This window comes from Garra rufa, chromosome 20 (genome assembly GCF_049309525.1).
Source record: "Garra rufa chromosome 20, GarRuf1.0, whole genome shotgun sequence".
Lineage (NCBI taxonomy): Eukaryota > Metazoa > Chordata > Actinopteri > Cypriniformes > Cyprinidae > Garra > Garra rufa.
Window position 1 is genome coordinate 29,504,488 of NC_133380.1, and position 25,188 is coordinate 29,529,675.

At 36.0% G+C, this 25,188-nt stretch overlaps 1 protein-coding gene across 1 annotated transcript; it reads right to left on the minus strand.

The window, feature by feature from the left end:
* Positions 1–3,320: 3,320 nt before the first annotated feature.
* LOC141293842 (haloacid dehalogenase-like hydrolase domain-containing 5) lies at positions 3,321–23,539 on the minus strand. The gene is made up of 8 exons (XM_073825910.1): positions 23,045–23,539; positions 17,683–17,886; positions 16,552–16,664; positions 14,230–14,323; positions 13,188–13,221; positions 10,536–10,710; positions 10,070–10,258; positions 3,321–4,500 (listed from the first exon to the last, which is right to left on the minus strand). The coding sequence occupies exons 1-8, from the start codon at positions 23,147–23,149 to the stop codon at positions 4,101–4,103; spliced, it is 1,314 nt and encodes a 437-aa protein (XP_073682011.1). The 5' UTR covers positions 23,150–23,539; the 3' UTR covers positions 3,321–4,100.
* Positions 23,540–25,188: the final 1,649 nt, after the last annotated feature.

A 25,188-nucleotide genomic window follows, 5' to 3' on the forward strand; every position in this document is an offset into this window, starting at 1 on the left:
ATATATATATAATATATTTTAAAATGTAATTTATTCCTGTGATCAAAGCTAAAATTTCAGCATCGTTACTCCAGTGTCACATGATCCTTCAGAAATCATTCTAATATGCTGATTTGCTTCTCAAGAAACATTTATTATTATTATTATTATTATTAATATTATCAATATTTAAAACAGTTGAGTACATTTGTTTCAGGATTCTTTGATGAACTGAAAGGTCCAAAGATCAGCATTATATACAGTTGCAATCAAAATTATTCAACCCCCCACAGACTGCAGTACTTTACAAATGATTTTTGCTCTTTCTGAAGATCCAGGACTAAATTGCATCTACAACAGTTTTCTGGCATATTAAAAAGTGATAATGTCAATATATAATGTAATGTTTTTGAGTTATATGATTTTTTAACAACACAGCTACGTCAGAATTATTCAACCCCTATTCAACGTTGCTGTTTTAAGACAGTTATTTTTATGGTCAGAATCAAAATTGTCTTAAAACATAATTAAGCCTTTACAAACTTATTAAAAATGGAATTAGCTTGGGGTGTTACACATAGTATACTCTTAGCCCATGCATGTGCTGAAGATGAGTAGCAAATATGGTAAAGTCAACAGAGCTCACGCAAAATCAATAGAGAAGAAATAGTTTGCTATATTAGAAAGTCTAAAACTACATGAAGATTTCTAAGACATTACAAGTTCCTAGAGACACAGCAGGCAGTCGTATTCCTAGATTAAAGTGTGTTGAACCAGAAAACCTTTGAGGCTGTTGAACAAAAAAGCACAATATCATAAAATGTTTGATCAGATCAACTGAGAAAAACGTGCAATGTACAGCCAAAGACTTGCAAGATGACCAGACAAAAGGAGGAAAAACATTTCAATGCCATGTAAAAGAAAAACACTAGACAAGTATGGCCTTCATGTTGAGGAATCTTGTGGAATAACACTCTTGACCAAGGACAACAAAAAGGCTGCCTTGAACATGCTAAAATTATTTTAGTTAGACCTGTGGAGTTCTAGAAAAAAAACGTTTTATGGAGTGATGTGACCAAACTAGAACTTTTTGGACGTATGGATCAGAGGTACGTCTGGTGCCAAAAAGACAAAGCTTATAAGCAGAAGAACACCATCTCCTTCATCAAACAAGGAGGTGGGCCAGTCCTGTTATGGGGTTGTTTTACTGTAGCAGGAAGTGGAAAACATGACTATACAAAGGATATCATGGATTCTTTGAAGTGCCAGGCCATTTTAGCAAAAATTGTGATGCTTTTTGTGCAATGTCTGAAGCTAATGATCAATGGAATTTTGCTGCAGGACAATCATCCTAAAGTATACATCCAAATCTACTTATGCTTGGTTCAGAGGTCAGTCATAGAATGTTCTTGAGTGGCCTGTTCACTCTCCAGATTTAATTATCATAGAAAATACTTGGTTGAATTTGAAGAAAGCAGTGGCAAAGTGAAAACCAAAGATTATCAGTGATCTCAAAGCTTTTTCAGGTGAGGAATGGGCCAAGACTGCAGCAGAAATGTGACAGAAGCATCTAAGCACTTCCAGGCAGTGTTTATTAGTGGTTTTAAAGAATAAAAGATTTTACACCACATTTAACTTTTGAGGGTTGAATAATTTTGAACATGAATGTTTAGAGCCAATTTGATTTTTTTCTTACGTTCTCAGAATTACTCAAATGTGTTATTAATAAACTTTCTTTAATAGTTTACTGATGCCTATGTTGAATTGTTTTCACAAAATGGTTGTTCTCTGCAGAAAAATGTCTTGCAGGTCAAGGGGGTTGAATATTTTGATTGCAACTGTAAATATAAGTTTAATATATAAGAAATATAAAACTTTTGTAACATTATATGCTACCATCAAAAGCTGGAGTCAGTATATTTCATTTCATTTTTTTTTTTTATTATTATATAAATTAATAACTTTTACTTAGCAAGGATGCTTGAAATTATCGAAAGTGATGATTAAAGACATTTATGATGTTACAAAAGATTTCTATTTCAGATAAATGCTGTTCTTATGAACTTTCTATTCATCAAAGAAGCTGTAAAAGTTTTACTCAGCTGTTTTCAACATAATAATAATAAATGTTTTTTGAGCAGCAAATCAGAAATATTAAAATGGTTTCTGAAGAATCATGTGACTGGAGTAATGATGCTAAAAATTCCACTTTCAAATCACAGGAATGAATCACATTTTAAAATACATTCAAAAGTCAAAATATTTCAAAATGTTACTGTTTTTGCTGTACTTTGGATCAAACAAATGCAGTCTTGATGAGCAGAAGTGAATCCTTTAAAAAAATACTTGACTGGTAGTGTATATGTACAGAGTATACATTTGAGGCTAAACTTTATTAAGTTGGCTTGAGAAAGCCAACTTACTGAAATGATATTTAAACGTACAGTTATTGTCATTCTTCTGAGACTAAAATGTCTGACTGCTACTCAGAATATCCTCAGAAGCTTTAACTCCACAAACTCAGCCCAGATCTTCAGACTAATCTGAGTCAAGTTGCTATATCTGTTCTAACTGATTGGACTTTTCCTAAAAATGACGATTAAAACGGGGAAAAATCCCATAGACTTAACAACTTGCTAATCATGAAAAAACACCTAATCATGCTAACCATGATAGAAACATACTAGCAACCTGTTAGAAACATGTTAGCAATTTGATAATCATCCTAACAACATGTTAGTAATTGTTAATCATGTTAAAAACATACCAGAAACATGCTAATCATGTTAGCAATATGTTATTAACCTGCTAATCATGCTAACAACATACTAGTAACTTGCTAATCATGTTAAAAACATGCTAGTAAAATGCTAGTCATGCTAGAAACATACTACCGACATGTTAGAAACATGTTAGCAACTTGCTAGTAACATGTTAATCATGCTAGAAGTAAACTAGCAACATGCCAGTAACTTGATAATCATTCTAACAACACGCTAGTTACATCTATCTCTGACAGACTGTATTACCTATTAAAATATTCAAACTTTAACCTTTTTAAAACTACTTTAAACTTCAAACTATTTCAGAATGAAAACCATTAAACTTAAAACTTTTCAACTTTTTTAAACTTTCAGGTCCAGCTTTCTCAAGCCAGCTTAAAGTTTGTCTTGACAAACTTTTTTATCTAGTTTAGTTTATAATTTCAAGTGGCAAAATTGGCAACTCTTTGTCGACCTTGATTGAACTACCAGAATTTTGAACTACCTACCAGACATGTTTATTGTAGGTGCAAACCTTGCACTAGGTCATCATTTACTGGTAAAATATAATAACAAATGTCCAAATGAATGGCTTTTATTTTCTACAAGGTTGTTTTGTCTCAGTGCAAATCTCACCATAATGTTACAGTGTAACAGTAACCAAATCAAACATAAATAACCTTTTAAAAAAATGGAGGTGTAACAATGTAACAATTATCAATGTAAAACTGGCACAATGAAGGAATTAATATGCAGTATTACACATATAACTCTATTAAAACAGTAGACCATGTTTATGGGACCTGTAATGATAAAATGGCAAAACACTAAGTTACGGTAATATGATTTTAACAATGTATGAAAAATAATAGAAGTACTAATGGTCTTTGACAGTCTATTAAAAAAAAAAGATGTGCAGGCAGACTGATAGCCCTTGCAATCCAGGGATGCAGAAGAACCGCTTCCAGAAAGTTACAGATTCAATCCATTTTGGGCTTCTGCCACAGTTTTGGCCTTATTATATTCATCCCACATCAGTCTACAGCTGGAACACTGTGTATTTCATGACTCAGTGGCCTGAACGGCCGCTCTTGCCTCTTTACCCACACTAAAGAGTAGGATATGCAGATCTGTTCAGCCAGAGCTTATGAAAAAATACTGTTAGACCACGAACACTAAAATGAAATCATGCTATCCAGTAAAGCTAAAATGCCACAAGATCTTTAATGATGGCTCCGTCGTGCATTGTGCTTATTTGTGGAGGTTTTCTCCATAAAACACGGACTAAAATGGAAAGGCATGGAATCATACAGACTGTTGAGACTTGATTAAATCATTAACATCACTAGATTTACGTAACTAAACTGCTGTCCCGAACTTCTCCATCTCGAAGATGAGTTCAACGGCAGCGTCCACGTCCTCTACGATCCTCTCTGGCTCCACCAGAGCAGGGTCGAAGCGGAAATCACGGTGGCCGTGGAAGACTGTCTCTTTGATGCACTGGTTGGCATCTTTAGGTAACTCCATGTGGGGGTTGTAGACACCAGTGCACACCAAGATGGACTTGCAGGATGTGGCGGAGGGCGAAGCGAGCTCACTTTCCCAACCGTTGTCCATGTCTACCTCCTGAGGGACGCTGGTGGGCGTCCCTGTTCCAGTCACCATGTTTGCCACTGCTTTGGTGGTGTTCCTGGCTATCCGTTCCTCAAGGTAGCGGTTGTAGAGGTTGGCACCATAGATGTCAGTCATCAGGTTGTCCCTAATTGCATTTAGAAGATTAACGTCAGATTTCATTAATTCCTAAAAATGTCCTTTCATGTCCATTTCTTAAATTTAATAGATAGATTTTGTATTCTGTTTTGTTTTCTACTATGGTTTCTGTGTGTGCTATTGTATTTTATTATATTATTTAACCAAAATAAGAGAGATCATCAGAGAAAATAATAGTTGAATTTATAAAAATGACCCCATTGTCCTGAACAGTTAAACTGCCTGCTGTTCTTCAGAAATATCCTTCAGGTCCAAAAAAGTCTATGGTTTTTCAGCATTTTTGTGTATTTGAACCCTTTCCAACAATAACTGTATGATGTTGAGATCCATCTTTTTACACTGAGGACAACTGAGGGATATGCAACTATTACAGAAGGTTCAAATGCTCACTGATACTTCAGAATGAAACCCAATGAATTAAGAACTTTTTGAATTTGAAGATCAGGGTAAATTCAACTTATTTTGTCTTCTGAGGAACATGCAAGTAGCTTCTGAAGGGCAGTAATAAATGAAATAAAATTATATTTAGGTGAAATGAGAAAAATGTACACATCTCCATACTGTTCGAAAGTTCTCACCCTCCGGCCCTTAATGTATCATGTTTTCTTCTGAAGCATAAGTGAGCGTTTGAACCTTCTATAATTTGCATATGAATTCCTCAGTTGTCCACAGTGTGAAGAAATTACCAAATTTCACAAAAAATGCTGAAAAAACAAATAATTTGTGGGACCTAAAGAATTTTTCTGTCCTCTGTGGATCATTTAGGTAACAACACAGTATTAAGAATCAAGTATATGTAAACCTTTGAACAGGGTAATGTTTTTATAAATTCAACTATTATTTTCTCTTGTGGACTATATGTAAATGTTTTTTATTATGTGAAATATCTTATTCAGGTCAGTACTAAATAAAAAAATAACTTGCATTTTGTATGATCCTTCTTATTTTGGTAAAATAATTAACATTTTGCAGATTCTGTAGGTGTATGTAAGCTATTGACCTTCAATGTTACGATGATTTTACACCAGTAAAATAAAACTAGAAGCTAAAGTTCGAAAGCAAACTTTAAATGTTGGCTTGGAGAGCCAACCTGGGCAGCCTTCGGGCAAAAGAGGCAGAGCACTTGTGTGTCCGGCGTTCTCGAGCTGCCCCGCTGCGAAAATGCAACCTTGCTATTTCATTTTCTAATAAAAAAAGCAGACTAGGCTATGACAACAGGTTCAACAGAGTTGGCTAGCTGGATGTGAAATAATTATTTGTATTGATTTTATATGCTTGTAATTGTTTTCCCTGTTTGCCATTTCAAAGTTCTGTCATCTAAATGAAACACTGTAAAAATAGTCTTTGAATTGAGATCTTGAAGGATTAGTTATCCTGTGGCCCCCTCTTGTGAACAACATTACTATTATTGCCTTCATCTCTGAATCATATTAACATTGCATCGTTTTAATTAGGGATGCACCGATCCGTATCGGCCGATCACTTGCGCGTTTTGTCAGTAAAGCCGGTTCTGTAATCAGCGGTAAATGCCATCAGGTGCGTGATTTCACGTTGAGCCGTATATACTACACACAGCCGTTGTTCACTGACGAGCTGCGCACATTCACACTGATAATGAACATTGATTCGCGCAGCTCGTCGGTAAACAACGGCTGTGTGTAGTATATACGGCTCAACGTGAAATCACGCACCTGATGGCATTTACCGCTGATTACAGAACCGGCTTTACTGACAAAAAACGCACAAGCATGATCGGCCGATTCGTATCGGTGCATCCCTAGTTTTAATTATATATTGATTCTTGTTAGAGCAATAAATAAATGGAGTTTATGTTAAATATTATGGAGTAACATTGAAGACAGAAAGCAGAATGCGGCCTCTTTGATGTTGAAATCCAATATAATGATCCACATCCGATTTATTTCTCAACAGTTCATGTTCACTTGAGACATAAACGACTGTTTTCGATTATATTCGTTAAGCTATGATGTATTTTGAAATGATCTTGTCTGTGTTTATCCGAGAGAAGCGTTTCTTATTGGCAGAAGCGAGGATTAATGTAGTGTGGAGCGCGTGCGTCAAAGCCATGACGCGTTGCTGTGTAGTTGAGCCCAAAAGCAGAAATAAGCAAGCATTTTACCTAATATATTACTAATATAATATATTAATAATATAATATATTAATATATTACTCTACTATTATTATGTTGAATCGCTGGAGTGTTTTTATTTAAATACATTTAAAAGACATGCAAATGATGTCTTTGTTGACAGACTGAGAAATGCGAGCCGTGCCGCCCATGTTAGTGAAACCTATAAAACAGCTCATTTGCACTCAATGTAGCTCTTTAAAGCAACACCAAAGAACTTCGCTCCTTCTACAGGTTGGAAGCGGAATTGTCCATTACTGCTGTCGTAAATAATTTAGCCTACCGTCGCGTTTGGAGGCTATCCCGAAGGGATACATCTACGACCGGAAACTAACAATGAAATTAATTGTTCTAGCTATTAGATTGTGTTTTTTTTAACGTCTACACCTACCCCAACCCTAAACTTAGCCCTTCCTTACTATAATAAAAAAACAGTATTATTGTTGTAGCCTACAGTGTGATAAAAATAACGTTAGATTGATGTGCGCATGCCCAGTAGCGAATCATGTCTCCCTTCTAGTCTTTACCATCCAAGACCGGCTTTGGAAATAACGATGTCCAGTGACAAGGTAGAGTATGTTGCATGACTTTATGGAAGTATGAAAACGAAATAAAACATAATAATGACATTGTTTGCTATTTTTTTTCCGTAAAGCAAGTCGCATTTGTAGTCTCATTTGAACTACAAAACCGCTACCCGACGACCCAAACTTACATAGTGCTGTTATGGCCGATAGAGGGTCGCAAAGCGAATGCGGAAGTGCCGGTTCACCTTATGAGTTGATGAACCACTGACACGAGTTCGGAAACATTATGCCGCGTTCCAGACAACCCGTAACTCGTGTTTTTCCGACCTTCTACCAGTGAAAGTGCACTGGAACGGCAGTCAAACCCGTGACTTCCCTCTCGTGAACTCGTACTAGATCGATGTACTCCCATTTACGAGTTCTGACGTAACATAACAATGTCAGCCCTAATGCGTGCGGTGTTTATGCAAGTAGCTAGTACGGTGAAAAATAGAGCTTAGGACAACATAACATTGCAATCAAATTAATAATAATATAAAAATAATAATAATTCATAATGTGCCCAGGCAGTTTGGCGTGACTTGCCTGGAACGCTACGTGAGTCGTGGTTTGAAGTGGTGATTTACCAGTTAAAAAACCTGCCTGGAACGCAGCATTATTTTAAGGTAAAAAAAAACCTCTTTGGTGTTGCTTTAAAATGTTCTTCTATATTTATTGTGTACAATCGCTGTTGTGTTTTTATTTAAATGCTTTTAAAAGACGTTCAGTGATGTATAGTTCGCAGACGGAGAGCCGTAAGCTCGTCTGTATAACACTCTGAAGACAGCGCTTTCGGATCGAAATAAAATAGCTCACAAATGCCTGAATTTACGTCTTGATGTGTTCTAATGGGTGGATTGACTTAAATCGCTGTAATATTTAAATTTTAAAGCCGGTCAATTTCGTGCAAATGGTGTCGTTTTGTGGGCAAGTACACAGAATGTACGCGGTGAAGGAGAGCTTTCGGTTTGAAATAAAACAGCTGCAAACAGCCGAATTTAGCTCTTGATGTGTTCTTATGGGTGGATGGAATGCAATCGCTGGAATATTATAATTTTAAGGGCCGTATAATGCGTGCAAATTAGTTTCGTGAGCACATGCACAATGTACGTGCTGAAGGCTAAAGTGAAAGTAGGTAAGAGGTCACACCGGCCCTCCCTTCAGTGGAGTGGAATTGCTCCTTTAGAAGGGGGCATTTTTTCTCAGCCTATGCAAGTCTATGGGAAAAATTTCATGTTCAAAAATTAATAATAAATAAACTGTAAGTCTGATCAGTCTAAAAAGATATATCAACAATCTCGTGGTCAGGGTCCAGGTCTCTGCCAAGTTTGGGGATTGTGGCATTAAAGCCCTAGGAGGAGTAGCGTTTGGAAAATTTAGGATCAGAATAATAATAATAATATGTTTAAGTAGAATAACAGTATGTTGGCTCTCGAAGCCAACATAATGAAATAAAGAGTAGGCTGTCCACTTCAAAAGTTATAAGCCAGAACATACATAACATCAAAAATGCTCAACCCCTCCCCATAAAATATGCCAAATTTCACAAATGTTTGCAGTTCTAGAGGGCAATAGACTTTCAGCAAGAAAACTATTATGTATCTGCACACTTGTACTCAGTGTACGACCCCTAAAGATTACTGTCCACAACATGTGCTGAAAACTTTAAAGGAAGTGTTCACCCCAAAATCAACATTTGCTGAAAATATGCTTAGCTTTTGTTTCTTCTTCAGATTTGGAGAAATGCAGCACAAGCTGCTTGTTTGTGAAAAACAATTCATTAAGGCACATCTGCCCAAAATATGAGTGCATAATCCATAAAAGTGTATCCTCCAGTGAAAAAGTCAATCTCCTGTTGTCCTTTCACATAAAAATCCAGCCACATATTTTTCAGAGCTGTTTTGGATTGTAAACAGTGCATGATCTGTGCATATTTCTCTCCTGATTCTGACCAGACGACTTTTCACTGAAGAAAGCAATATTATGGATTATGGACTTTAGCCAAAAGCTAAAAATGTCTTAATTGTATGACAAACACACAGCTTTTCACTTCACAAGATGTTAATTGGACTGAAGTTATGTGGATTACTTGTGGATTATTGATGTTTTTATCAGCCATTTAGACTCTCATTCTGATGGCACCCATTCACCGCAGAGGATCCATTGGTGAGCAAGTGATGGGATGCTACATTTCTCCATATCTGATGAAGAAACTCATCTACAATTTGGATGGCCTGCCAACAAATGTTCCTTTTTGGGCAAACTATTCATTTAAGCGCCATTATCACAGAATATATTTTATAAAAAATAAGGGTGATTAACATTTCATTGGACATATCTATAATGGAATAAGCAAATATCCCATATGATATAAATATTATCAGACATATAGTACTGTGCAAAAGAACAAATCTGTTTTAAAGGCAAAGGGAAGGCCAAATATTGATGTGAAATAGTTAATAGAAGTTAACCGTTGAAAAAACAGGTACATTTCTCCAAGTGTTTTGAAGATGCTGCCACAGTTCCATCACATCATGTAATTCCATACAGACTGAATGATTATTTTAAAATCAGATCTGTGTGGACCATTTGTCAAAAATCTGAAAATATTATTATACTTAACAGCAAAATCAATGGCTGAATGTTTAGACTTTGGCAGAGTAACTGTGTTATTTTGCTCTGGAAACTGAATATAATAAATAATATCATAAGCAAAACAACAGTGTAGGCAAAGGGTAGACTATTGTGTTTTGTCTGCAAGCTAATTTTCTCTGAGATTTGAAATCCTTCCACATACACACTGAGGAAACATGCTGGCCTATTTAATGTGCATGTGTCTTACCCGATAGCATAAAGGGATCTGATCGGTGCCCTCCAGCCTCTCTCAGCAGCTTGTTCTCTAATGAGGAACTCAGCAAAATGGTAAGTCAGTTCGCTTGGCTTCCCCATGAGGGCCTCGTACTTCAGGTCTTTTCCAGTGATCTTCTTATAGATGCTCTCCAAACACACCATGAAAGTGCCATGACCGAATCTGTTGATGGGAGATTTTCATTCATTACTTGGCCAGTCTCAGATCTGGTGGCTTGGCTCAATTTATTATTACATTTCAATGCATCATGTTTAAAAACTCTTAAAAATAAAGGTTCCAAAGTGATGGTTCTTTGTGGAACCATCAATGCCAATAAAGAACTTTTATTTTTAAGAGTGTTTTAAGAGTGTTTAAGAGATTATAAGTCCTTTATGGATATGGTCTAACAAACAAATGCAATAAATCAAAAACATTGCTGATAAATATTCAACTAGCCCACCTTGGTGAAAGTGCCTCTGCCATCCACATTAGATCCATGTTACAGGCCAAGAGCGGCAGATGTGTGGAGTGAGTGGTTTCGTAGACATTGCTCAGATTCCCGTTGGTGAGAAGGACGTCAATAATGAGCTGTAAGTTCGTCTCCCATCGAATGGGCTCCCCAAACAGAACTACAGCTAGAGTTACAAAAGAAAAGACGTGAAGTAAAGCTATTATCTGTCTTTGAAAACAAAAACTATATACCCTTATATGTTATTACATTATTGTTTCTGTTACAATACAGGTTCCAGCTTAAAGGATTAGTTCACTTCCAGAACAAAAATTTACAAATAATGTACTCACCCTCTTGTCATCCAAGATGTTCATGTCTTACTTCAGTCGTAAAGAAATTTTGTTTTTCGAGAAAAACATTTGAGGATTTTTATCCATATAATGGATATGTATGGTGCCCCCAAGTTTGAACTTCCAAAATGATCCCAGCCGAGGAAGAAGGGTCTCATAAAAGTATACAGTGAAGCCCAAGATTATTCATACCCCTGGCAAATTCTGACTTAAAGTTACTTTTATTCAACCAGCAAGGTTTTTTTGACCGGATATGAAAAAAAAAAATATATTTCTCAGCTTTTATTTACATTTGAACAAAAAGTGGCATGTCCAAAATTATTCATACCCTTTGCAAACTGTCACACTCTATGGGAAAATCCAAAGTTCTATACCATTCCAAATAGTCTAAGCTGTTCTAAAGCATCCTAATTACCCTGATTCATTGGGAACAGCTGTTTTAATCAACTCAACAGGTGAAAAACAGAAGCTCTCTGCTGTTGGTTTGTGGACAGTCATGGCTAAGACAAAGGAGCTCACTGAGGACCTGCGCATTGTGGCTGCTCACAAGTTAGGAAAGGGCTATAAGATCATACCTAAATGTTTTGAAGTTGGCCTTTGCAAATGCTCATCTGGACAAAGAAGAAGAACTCTGGTCTTCTGTTTTATGGTCAGATGAAACAAAAATTGAATTGTTTGGCCACAATGATGTATCCTTCATTTGGCGTAAAAAAAAGGAGAAGCCTTCAACCCTAAGAACACCATCCCCACTGTCAAATATTGTGGTGGAAACCTAATGTTTTGGGGGTGTTTTTCAGCCGGTGGACCAGGGAACCTAATCACAGTAAACGGCACCATGAAACCATGGCCTTGGGCACCAGTGGACATTTCAGCATGACAATGACCCAAAACACACAGCAAAAGTGGTGAAGAAATGGTTAGAAGACAAAAACATTAACGTTTTGCAGTGGCCCAGCCAGAGTCCTGACTTAAATCCAATTGAGATTCTGTGGAGGGAGCTAAAAATCAGGGTGATGGCAAGGGGACTCTCCTATCTGAAAGAGTTGGAGCTCATTGCTAAAGTTGGATGGGCAAAAATACCAGTGGAGACATGCAAAAAGCTGGTCAGCAATTATAGGAAGCGTTTGATTGCTGTAATAGCCAATAAAGGCTTTTCTATTGATTATTGAGAAGGGTATGAATAATTTTGGACATGCCACTTTTTGTTCAAATGTAAAAATAGATAAGTAATAATTTTTTCCACAATGATGCCTCTTGTACATCGTCTTATTATCTTCTGGGAGACATCTGTGTCATTTCTAATAAAAAAAAAAACCTTGCAGGTTAAATAAAAGTAACTTTAAGTCAGAATTTGCCAGGGGTATGAATAATTTCGGGCTTGACTATATAAATTGTCAATCTTCACTACATAAGACCCTTCTTCCTTGGCTGGGATCGTTTAGAGCCCTTTGAAGCTGCATTTAAACTACACTTTGGAAGTTTAAACTTGGGGGCACCATACATATCCATTATATGGAGAGAGATCCTGAAATGTTTTCCTCAAAAAGCATAATTTCTTTATGACTGAAGAAAGGAAGACATGAACATCTTGGATGACAAGGAGTGAGTACATTATCTGCAAATTTTTGTTCTGGAAGTGAACTAATTCTAAGACATATCAAGCATGTATACAGTACACTACCATTTGTGTATACACTACTATTTAAATTTTGGGGTGGGTAAGATTTTTATTGTTTTTGAAATAAGTAACGTCTGCTTACCCAGACTGAATTTATTTATTCAAAAATAGAGTAAAAACATTAATATTGCGATAATTTCAATGTAATTGATTCCTATGATCAAAGCTAAATTTTCAGCATCATTACTCCAATCTTATATCAATCATTCTAATAAGCTGATTTGCTGCTCAAACATTTCTGATTATTATTAATGTCGAAAACAGTTGCTGCTGAATATTTCTGTGGAAGCTGTGATACTACACTATTTATTTATTTAGGGATGAATAAAAAGTTCAAGAGAACAGCATTTATTTGACTGAACTGATTAAATCACTGAATCATTTGCTAATTGCTATGATCTCATGTGAGTGTCGATGGAAGATACATTAATGTTTTTGATTTAAGACTAGACAGATTTTTTTTTAAATGATGTTTTTGATTAATTATGCACATAAAAATACTGCAATATTCCATTGAAATGGTATCTTGATTTCATGGTAAAGCTGAAAATATTGTTATGTTGTAGCTATGGCATGTGACACAGTAAAGCACCAAATCCCACAACTATGCAGTTATCTTCAGAAATGTCTTACCTTCAACTCTGGGGAGGTTCACCACAGGAACAGACTGAAACAACAATAAAAGTGTCTGGTTTCTTTTATATCTGCCATTATATGTCTTCTGACCGATCTCATAAACTATCCAACATCTGATTTCCTTACAGAACAACAGGTTTGGGGATTTAAAAATGTACAAAGCATTTTAAATTCTTCAAATTCATATTCACAATTAAAAAAACAGGGCAGGAAGTCTGTGAATTTGGTGTAATCTGCTATTTTTCCAGTTTACAAAAAGGGGCCTTGTGTTTTATCCTATAAATAACCTTCTCATCATTGCCACTGGCCAATCTCTTCACATTACATTTATGTTTCACCTGGTCTAATCTGACCTAACAAGGTTCTCTGTGTTAAACGTGGAGCCTCTGTTATCGCCACAATGAAAAGCAAAATACTGTAAATACTGTGTAAAAAGAAACTACCTGTATATCTTTTAAATACTAGTGCACATTTGCTTTTCCTATAAATTGTACCAAAATGATTAAGTTAAATCAAACTGATTCAAACTGTTACAGAATTCAGATTTCACGATGCATCATTTAGTAAATAATAATAATCAAAGCATTTCATTCTCAGAGCAAATATTTACAGCCTTAATATACAGTCAAACCAAAAGTTATTCAGATACCAGATATCATTTTTTATATTTTAACTAGTGGGTGCAGGGCACTATAGTTCATTAATGTAAGTTAGGATAGCAAAATAAAGTAAACTGTGACATATTATACCCAAAAATTCTTCATACAGTGGACTACCAGCTAAACTGATAAAAATTTGGGACCAAAAATTTGATTTGACACTTTGACCTGTCCATCTTTTGTTACCTGCCTTTCTATCAAAGTTATCTGACATTATCAAGATGAATTTGTTCTGACACAGTTTTATTCTTGAGTTCTTGTCATATTTTATTACCATTTTCTAAACTATAGCGAATAAACTGTGATAATGTGAGAAATGTTGAAGAAGTCTGAATAAATTTAAGTTTGACTGTATAAAATGTGTTTAGTTAATGGCTTACCGGTAGTTTGGGCCGTCTGTTGTGATCCACCATGTCCAGCAGAGGGAAGGATTCGCGCAGCATGTCGATACTGACCACGTTTGTGAAGCCCACACTGATTCATAGAGTTAAGAATTCATTTGTCAAGAATGTCATTGTTTTAATGATTAAAATCCATTTTTATTCACAAACAAACACAAGAGATTTGAGGGATTACAAAATAATCCTATTCCTCATGGTAAACTTGTAAATACTATCACATTATAACATAGTCACATCTAATGACATCATTGAGGTGACATAAAGGCCAGAGAGAGACTGTCACAATCACACAGATCAGAGATAATCACTTTCTCTCAGAAGTCATTTACATCTACATTCAAATCTTTGAGGTTTTCTGTTGGCTTACTATAGTTGAGGTCAAAAGTTTTCACCCCCCTTACAGAATCTGCAAAATGTTAATTATTTTACCAAAATAAAAGGGATCATACAAAATGCAAGTTATTTTTTTTTATTTAGCACTGACCTGAATAAGATATTTCACATAAAATATGTTAGTCCATAATATAAAAGAATAGATACATTTATAAAAATGACCGGTACAAAAGTTTACATCCACTTGATTCTTAATACTGTTGTTACCTGAATGATACACAGCTGTTTTTGTTTGTTTCTTTGCTTGCGTGTTTGTTTAGTGATAGTTGTTCATGAGTCCCTTGTTTGTCCTGAACAGTTAAACTGCGTGCTTTACTTCGGAAAAATCCTTCAGGTCCCACAAATTCTTTGGTTTTCCAGCATTTTTGTGCATTTGAACCCTTTCCAACGATGACAGTATGATTTTGAGATCCATATTTTCACACTGAGGACAACTGAGTGACTCAAATGCAACTATTACAGAAGGTCCAACACTTGCTTCAGATGCTTCAGAAGGAAAAACCATGCATTAAAGGAACAATCCACTTTTTTGGAAATAGGCTCATTCTCCAACTTCCCCTGAGTTAATAAGTTGAGTTTTACCGCTTTGAAATCCATTCAGCCGTTCTCCTGTTCTGGCGATATCACTTTTAGCATCATTGAATCATATTAGACCAATAGCATCACGTTCAAAAATGACCAACGAGTTTCGATATTTGTCCTATTTAAAACCTGACTCTTCTGTAGTTATATCATGTACTAATACCGGCGGAAAATGTAAAGCTGCGATTTTCTAGGCCGATAAGATTAGGAACTACACTTCCATTCCGGCGTATCACGCAGCATATGTGATATTACTCCGCCTGCTTCAGCCATATTACGGCAGCAAATGGCACCGAACAGGAAAACGGCTGAATGGATTTCAAAATGGTAAAACTCAACTTATTAACTCGGGGGGAGTTGGAGAATGAGCCTATTTCCAAAAAAAGTGGAGTGTTCCTTAAAGAGCTGGGGGGTGAAAACTTTGTGAATTTAAAGATCAGGGTAAATTTCACGTATTTTATCTTCTGGGAAACATGCAACTATCTTCTGTAGCTTCAGAAGGGCAGTACTAAATGATAAAATATGATATTTAGGAAATCTGTTCAAAAAATCTCCATTCTGTTCAAAAGTTTTCACCCCCTGGATTTTAATGCCTTGTGTTTCCTTCTAAAGCATCAGAGTGTTTGAACCTTCTGTAATAGTTGCATATGAGTCCCTCAGTTGTCCTCAGTGTGAAAAGATGGAAAAGATCTTAAAATCATACTGTCATTGTTGAAAAGGGTTCAAATATGCAAAAATGCTAGAAAACCAAAGAATTTGTGGGACCTGAAGGACTTTTCTGAAGAAAAGCAGGCAGTTTAACTGTTCAGGACAAACAAGGGACTCATGAACAACTATCAGACCCTTTGAACAGGGTCAATTTTATAAATTCAACTATATGTACACGTCTTTTCTGTGAGATATCTTATTCAGGTCAGTACTGAATAAACAATAACATGCATTTTGTATGATCACTCTTATTTTGGTAAAATAATTAACATTTTGCAGATTCTGAAAGAGGGTGTATCTTTTGATCTCAAATGTAAAGAACATCACAGTTTTAGTTGTTTCGTTTGTTTAGCTCATTTAAATACTTTCTGGTCACCCTGCTGCTATGAATCCCAGAAGCATTTGCCTTAAACCAAGTACTTGTTACACAACGAGCCAGCAACTCATGTTTGGTCATCCTCTGCCATGTGGCTTTGTTAAAACTAGTGCTACAAGATTTGGCCAAAAATCCCACTGTGATTACGTTGACAAATCGCAGACCGTCTATATATATTATTTCACTAAAACACAGCCATCTGATCGAAAAAGAACCTGAGGACACTGGACAGGGAAGGATACTTTTTGGCAATGTCAAGCACAGGACCTTGTCCAGACACCAGCACGTACTTGTCATGATATTTCTTGAACATTCGCAAAGGGCTGTGAGACATCATGACTTGGTCTTGTGATATCTACAAATCAAACAAACAGATTATTATCCAAATCAACAGTTATTATCAGTACATAAATCTTTTATTGTATTTAGCCTTCAAATATTGTGGAATCAGTACGATTTTTCATGTTTCTTTAAGATGTTTCTTCTGCTTATCAAGGCTGCATTTATTTGATGAAAAATACAGAAAAACGGTAATATTGTGAAATATTATTGCAATTTAAAATAACATTTTTCTATTTTAATATACTTTAAAATGTAATTTATTCCCGTAACCAAAGATTAATTTTCAGCATCATTACTCCAGTCTTCAGTGTCAAATCATTCAAATATACTGATTTATTGAAAACAGCTGCTTCATATTTTGTGGAACCCATCAATTTTCAACACTGATAATAAATCAGCATATTGAAATTATTATTATTATTAGTAGTAGTAGTAGTAGTAGAAATGATGCTGAAAATTCAGCTTTTACATAATAGGAATAAATAAAATGCTTGAGTATATTAAAATAGAAAAACATTATTATTATTATTATTATTATTATTATTATTATTATTATTATTATTTGGTTCTCAGGTTCAAAATTGTTTTTAACTGCATAATCCTTGAATAACAGCCTCTATAGAAAACTTCATTAAACATTGTTACAGTTTTTATAAAACAATCAGGTCTGAAATATGCCGCCCAAGCTGTTAAAAGGATATTTTTAGCTAAGGTTGGGCAGCTGCTACACACACAGCCAGGAATAACACAAGCTTTGACAAACTGATATTATACTTTAACACTAATACCTCAGAGTAATCAGACAGGCAAAGTTTCTGAACACTGAAGTGTAAATGTAGAAAGGTAAGTGATCTTTTGGATCAAAGCAGAAGTGTACAGTATTAATAAGTATCTAAAAATATCAAGGTTACTTGGATTTGTCATGCCTTGACCCCTGTGCATTCAGTGAACTGAGAATCAAGCTCTAATTCACTTGTCAAGCAGACTGAATGTCAGAATTCTCATCACAAATATTCGAGAGAAGAACTCACAGGAACACCCAGTATGTGAGACAGCTGATCTGCCTTCTTCTGTCGTAAACAGTTGCCAGCATTTGTGACAAAAACAACCGGAACCATGAACTGTCCGTTTGCGTCCACCAGTTTCTGGAAAGCTTTCTTTGCTGCTGGGATGGGGGTCTTCCCTCGCACCAAGACTCCATCGATGTCAAACAGCAACCCAAAGCTGGGCTCGGACTGTTGAAGAAATTAAAACATAAAAGTAAGAATTTACAGTATCTTACAAAAGTAAGTACACCCATCACATTTCAGCAACCATTTTATTATATTTCTTCTCAAGGGACAATACTATAGAAATGAAACTTAGATATATTTTAGAGTAGTCAATGTGCAGCTTGTATTGCAGTATAGGTTTACTGTCCTCTGAAAATAACTCAACATACAGCCATTATTATCAAAATAGCTGGCAACAAAAGTGAGTACACCCTAAATGATAACAGCAGTATGTTGTTTAACCATGAAAAGCCACGTCCTATTCATCATGTTTATGATTTTGTCTGCTTGACAGGACCATACAAAGTTGTGTATCTTGTATAAGAGCAGTTAAAATTATGTGCTTTAAGTACGGTTCTCTCATACTGACCACTGGATGTTCAACATGGCATCTCATGGCAAAGAACTCTCTGAGGATTTGAGAATTAGAATTGTTGCTCTCCACAAAGATGGCCAAGGCTATTAGAGGTTCAGTAACACCCTGAAACCGAGTTACGCTACAGTGGTCAGGGTCATACAGAGGTTTTCCATTCGGAACAGGCCTTGCAACGGTCAATCAGCGAAGTTGAGCACTCGTTCTGTGAGTCAGGTGCAGAACCTGGCTTTAAAAAACAGATGCATGAGTGCTGCCAGCATTGCTTTAAAAGTTGCAGAAGTAGAAGATCAGCTTGTCAGTGCTCAGACCATACGCCGCACACTGCAACAAGTCAGTTTGCATGGGAATCATCCCAGAAGGAAGCCTCATCTGAAGCTGGCTCACAAGAAAGCCCGCAAACAGTTTGCTGAAGACAACCTGTCCAAGAGCATGAATTACTGTAACCATGTCCTGTGGTCTGATGAGACTATAAGATAAACTTGTTTGGCTCAGATGGTGTCCAGCATGTATGGCGATGCCCTGGTGAGTAGTCTTGCTGACAGTCAAGCATGGTGGTGGTAGCATCATGGTCTGGGGCTGCATGAGTGCTGCTGGTACTGAGGAGCTGCAGTTCATTGAGGGAAACATGGATTCCATTATGTACTGTAGATTCTGAAGCAGAACATGATGCCTTCCCTCCAGAAACTAGGCCGAAAGGCAGTTTTCCAACATGATAACGATCCCAAACACACCACCAAGATGACAACTGCCTTGCTAAGGAAACTGAAGGTGAAGGTGATGGGGTGGCCAAGTATGTCTCCAGGCATCCTTAAGCGTAAGGTGGAAAAGCACCATGTGTCTAATGTCCAGCAGCTCCGTGAGGAGTGGAAGAGGATCCCAGCAACAACATGTGCAGCTCTGGTCAATTCCATGCCCAGGATGATTAAGGCAGTGACAGATAACAATGGTGCTAACACAATATATTGACACTTTGGACAAGTTCACTTACACCGTGTCTACACCGGACGCGAGCGGCGCGACACGGCAAATCCCCGACAGGAATCTGCTGCCGCGTTCTATGAATGACGTGCTCACACAAAGTTTAAATGATTTGCAACGGTCGCTTTGTCGCGTCCAGTGTAGACAGACTTTAGCTGTTGCGACACGGCGCGACAACTGTCGCATCCGGAGTAGACACGGTGTTAGGGCGTACTCACTTTTGTTGCTAGCTATTTTGACAATAATGGCTGTATGTTGAGTAATTTTCATGGGACAATAGATCTATACTGCTATACAAGCTGTTTCATTTCTATATAGTATTGTCCCTTTTTCTTTCTTTGTTTGAAAGAAATGCATACTTTTATTAAGGATTTGTTAAATTGATTAAAAAAGTGATAGTAGAGTCATAATATTACGTCTTATTTATATGTTTTCTATTCATTTTATTTCCGTTTTAGTTTTATTTTTAGAAAATGAGAGCTGGAACTAAAGAGCAACATTGAAATAAAGTTTTTTTTAAATAAAAATATTTATTTCTATTACTCATTTATACATGCTATCATAACAAATGTTTTTGTTACATAAAGCAAACCATAAGAACTGAAAGTGCATTATCTAGAATTCTGCAGTTCCCATTTGTAAGGGCACATTATGATACAAACATTTTACAAAGCTGTCATGTCACAATGCCAAATATCATTATGTACTTTTAAAAAAGGCTATATAAATCAACAGGTGCAACAGGTTCAAGTTTGCCAGTGAAATTTTGCTGTAATATTACTGATGTGAACCGACTGTTAGTATGTTTGGTCACAGTTTATTGAAATGTGCCCTTGACACGGTATATGAAGTACTATTAATTAATTAACAACATGTACTTACTTTAGGTTTAGGGTTTTAATATGAGATGTTTTTAATTACACATAATGTAATGTTATTACTACATTAAATACAAATAAGTGTTTAAACTGTCGCTTTGGCAACAGGAAATAAGAATTTAACATTAATTTGAAAGTTTATAAAATTGTATAAATATTAACATTATCTAACTGTATAAAACACTAAGTCACAAAAACAATGCTTAACCTCATTTGAAGATTTTTCTTTCCCAGGACAGATTAGATCGCACACGATTACGCACAAATGAAGATGCTGCGTCACACTTGACCCTTGCTGGACATTTGTCCCTTGTTGTGTCCCTTGTTTTCTGTCTGCGTTCACTTGAGGATTACGGCCAGTTCAGTTCAATCTGCTCGGATAAAACAGCTGCACTTCCCCTTAGGGAGCTCATGTTCTTTTCTCTCGGTAAAAAGCCATTGATGTCACTTCAGCTCTTAAGTATGACAGAAGACTAGATTTCTAAGAACAGTGCACAGCAAGACCATAGCAACTACGTGATTATTTATTAGCTAATGTAAAGTTATTTTTCCTGAAGAAACACTTATCTTTAGTGTGTATGGGGAAGAGGTTCTGTTTCCGTGTGTGCAATGAATTGCATGGTCAACTATCAACAAATTGCTGAGACAATGATAACAGACACACAGACAACTTCAATATGAAAGTTTGAAATGTTTGTTCACTGAGCAATATGCTGATCTAAATTCACAGAAAAGTGTTATTTTGGTATTTTAGTAGTATTTTAGTATATTTTTGTATTTTATTCATATTTTAAATCAGTTTTAGTTTACACTACCAGTCATAAGTTAACGATTTTTAATGTCTTTTTTAAGAATTCTGTTTTGCTCACCAAGCCTGAATTTATTTGAACCAAAATACAGCAAAAGCAGTAATATTGTGAAATATTTTAAGTAACTGCTTTCTATTTGAATGTATTTGAAAACATAATTTATTCCTGTGATCAAAGCTAAATTTTCAGCATCATTACCTTAGTCTATGATCCTTTAGAAATCATTCTAATATACTGATTTGCTATTCAAAAACATTTTTTTATTAAAACATTTTTTTCAGGATTCTTTGATGAATAGAAAGATCCAAAGATCAGCATTTATCTGAAATAAAAAGCTTTTGTAATATTATACACTATACCATTCAATTTTTATAAAGAAATTATAAAAATTCATACTTTTATTTAGGAAGGATGCTTTAAATTGATCAAAAGTGATGATAAAGACATTTATAACATTACAAAAAAACTCTATGTCAGATAAATGCTTTCTATCCATCAAGGAAACCTGAAAAAAAAATCTACTCTGCTGTTTTCAACATAATAATAATAATAAATGTTTTTTGAACAGCAAATCAGAATATTAGAATGACTTCTGAAGTATCATGTGACTGGAGTATTGATGCTAAAAATTCAGCTTTGAAATCACAGGAATAAATTACTTTTTAAAATATATTAAAGTAGAAAACAGTTATATTAAGTAGTGAAAATATTTCAAAATTGTACTGTTTTTTTGCTGAAGAGACTCTTTAAAAAACATTAAAAATCTTACTGTTAAAAAACTTTTAACTGGTAGTATATATATATATATATATATATATATATATATATAGTATATTATTTTATATTTTAGTTTATTTATGTTTATTTATGTCAAGTGTTCTTTCAATAATGGTTTTAATTTTACTTTCAGTTCAAGTCAACTATAATAACCCTGAGTCAATTATAATTAAATACTATGTAAAATATATATTTGCTCAATTTCAGTAATTTTGAATATACTCGCTATTATTATTTGACTCAATAATAATAATAAAAAAAATTGTTCTCCTCTTTTTCTTATTCTTCCCTTTCCAGCCTGTACTCCTCTAACAATGCCTGATATATGGTATTATGAGCACTTCCTATGTCAATCTGCCTCCTTCAATCGCTTGTTGTATTCCTCAATTGTAAGTCGCTTTGGATAAAAGCGTCTGCTAAATCAATAAATGTGAATAAATGTAAATGTAATTAAATTGTATTATACACACCCAGCTCAGACATTAAACAAATCTGTCTCAGTCAGTCACAAATCTAATCGATCTCACTGTACAAAGACAGAATTATCATATTTGCACAAATATAATGCCATAGCCTAAATAACAACAATAATAACTTAAATTTTATTTCTAATAAAATATTGATAATTCATAGGTTTTTCATTTTAATCACTGGACACTTAAACTAGTCAGAATACAATTTATAATGCAACACATTAAAAAAACAATATTGACAGATCAATATATCTATGTAAGTATATACTGTATATGATAAGTACTACTGTTGCTCAAAACTGAAACTGTACCATATAATTACAGTGTAATAAACATACAAGGGATAATATCAAAAAATGATTTTAACTTTTTTAAACGATATTTGCAGATGTCAGGATACTGACTGTGATTTTACAGCGTGACACACAGATCAATAACTCACAGCTGTACATTGTGTGCTTTGAAGAGGAGAGCTCATCTGGACATTACAGGAATGTCACCGACACAAACCCCAGTAAACACGCTTGCAACACGACTCCCAAAAATCAAGTTTCACTAGTGATATATTCAAATTCATTACAGTAAACGAGAACTTAGTGGGGAAAAGAAAAGAAAAAGAGTTCGTGTGAGCCAACGGGGTGTCATTATGAAGCAAGATCCCCTTTGAGGAATAACAGAATAGGAAATGAAAAAGACAACAAACAAGGAAAGAACAAACATCTCTGTCTGTCAAACACACCTATTTTAAACGCACACTAACAATGGAACTAGCCGTTGAGCAAACATCACGTGATGCTGATGTAGATGTAGAAATGTAAACACGTCCTTTACCTTACTGCACAGTCCGCATCGCCCCGGCGCCGCGACGCGCTGCTGCAGCACATGCCGCGAGCCCAGGCAGCCCGTCGACCTCAGCAGCGCTGTAAAGGCGTTCATTTCGACACAACGCTTTCCGATCCGCTTTTCTGGCCGGTTTCGACTGCATCCAGTATCTCCATGAAGCTTTTGTAGCGGTGTGATGTGACGACAGAGAGGAGGTGGTCCGAATCCATCGAAAGACTTGAGTCAGGAAATAAACATCCTTCCTCGCCGGCAAATGGAGGAATGTGACACCCCCATCCACACTGAACCACGAAACCTCCAGCCTGACCTCACTAGGAAGCAGACACTAGTTCTCGGAGACGCGCTCCACGGGGAGCGTTATCGCGTCGCGACGCTAGCAGTTTAACATTAAAATCACATAATGAAGGACAATAGATGTTCACATAAAGCTAAATGCCTTCATTAGGAAAAACAGGGTGATTTGGAGGGGGATGGTGTGCGAATCGAAACAAAGCCTACTACTGCGGCAGATGTGGAAGTAGGCTACTAGTGACGTCACCCGCACTTATGGGCCACTGGAAAACGTGAATACAAAATAAAGAACGCCGTCTGAACAGTTTTGGGAATAAAAAATAAATTACCAATCAAAATGTGAAGAAATGTTCAGCACTTCTAAGAAACTAATACTGCTACTAATGCGTTATTAACTTCATAAAGTGTTTACACATAGTCCACAAGAGAAAATAATAGTTGAATTTATGACCCTGTTCAAAAGTTTACATCCCTTTTATTTGTAATACTGTTGTTAACAAGCTGTTTGTGTTTTTTTATTTTTATTTTTATTTTTTTTTAGGGATAGTTGTTCATGAGTCCCTTGTTTGTCCACAAGTGAAACTGCCTGCTGTTCTTCAGAAAAGTTCTTTAGGTCCCACAAATTCTTTGGTTTTTCTAGCCTGGGTGTCCCCATGCTGCCTTCCGTGCAGCGCGATTTTATTCACGCTGGAAGGTAGCATGGAAACCATGGACCAAATTTTCACCTCAGATAGGGAACCAATCACAGAACGGGGAGGGAGCAGCAAGACGATGACGCCTTCTATGCGACTCACCGAAGCAAGTTTGTTTATAACTATGGATCCAGCATGGCAGCAAGTTATCATTCAATGCAGCCGTTCACGTCGCGCCTAAAAACGCGTGGAAAACGCTAGGCGCGTCGCTTTCTCCTTTCCAAACCGCTCTGTAGCTTGCACATGGAAAACGCGAGCGCGTCGCAACCGCGTCGCTTCCATTATGCGCGCGCATACTGCGCGTCTACATTTGAAATAACGAACTTTAGCGCGCAAAAGACGCGACATGTGAACGGCCCCTTAGATAGTGTTCTAAGTAGTTTAGAACGCAAATTTATTTTGAAAAAAGAGCAACTTTTGGCGTTAAACCATCGCTCTGTATACGTCATCCGGTATGATTGAAACGACTGGCTATGAGCTACGCACAGGCGCATTTGATAGACATTCGTAGCGCCCAATAAACGGCTCTGGGCATTCGTAAACCACGCCTCAAATACGAGAAAATGAACATGTGGTTCCCAGACCACGAATCATGACGAAGTCATAACGTGGTCTGCCGTTAGCCAGGCTATGGTTTTTCAGCATTTTTGTGTATTTGAACCCGTTCCAACAATGACTGTATGGTTTTGAGATCCATCTTTTCACACTGTGGACAACTGAGGGACTCATATGCAGCTATTACAGAAGGTTCAAAGACTCGCTGATGCTTCAGAAGGAAAAACCATGCATTAAGAGTCAGGGGTGAAAACTTTGAATGGAATGATGTGTACATTTTTGTTATTTTGCCTAAATTTTATATATATATATTTTTTTTCATTTAGTACTACCATTCAGAGATACTTAGATGTTCACCAGAAGACAAAAGTAGTTAAATTCACCCTGATCTTCTGAATTAATTTCCAAACCAGGGCCCACAGGCCAAAGCTGATGACTGGGGCATGATTATCTTTGATTTTGTCTGCCATGCCATATCACAAGAGGAAGAGGAAAACATGCCATTCAAGCATATTTTAAGTTTTTTATTTCCTTTGTTTTTTAAATATTTATTTATTTTTGTAAAGTGGATTTGATTTATAAAAAATTTAATAT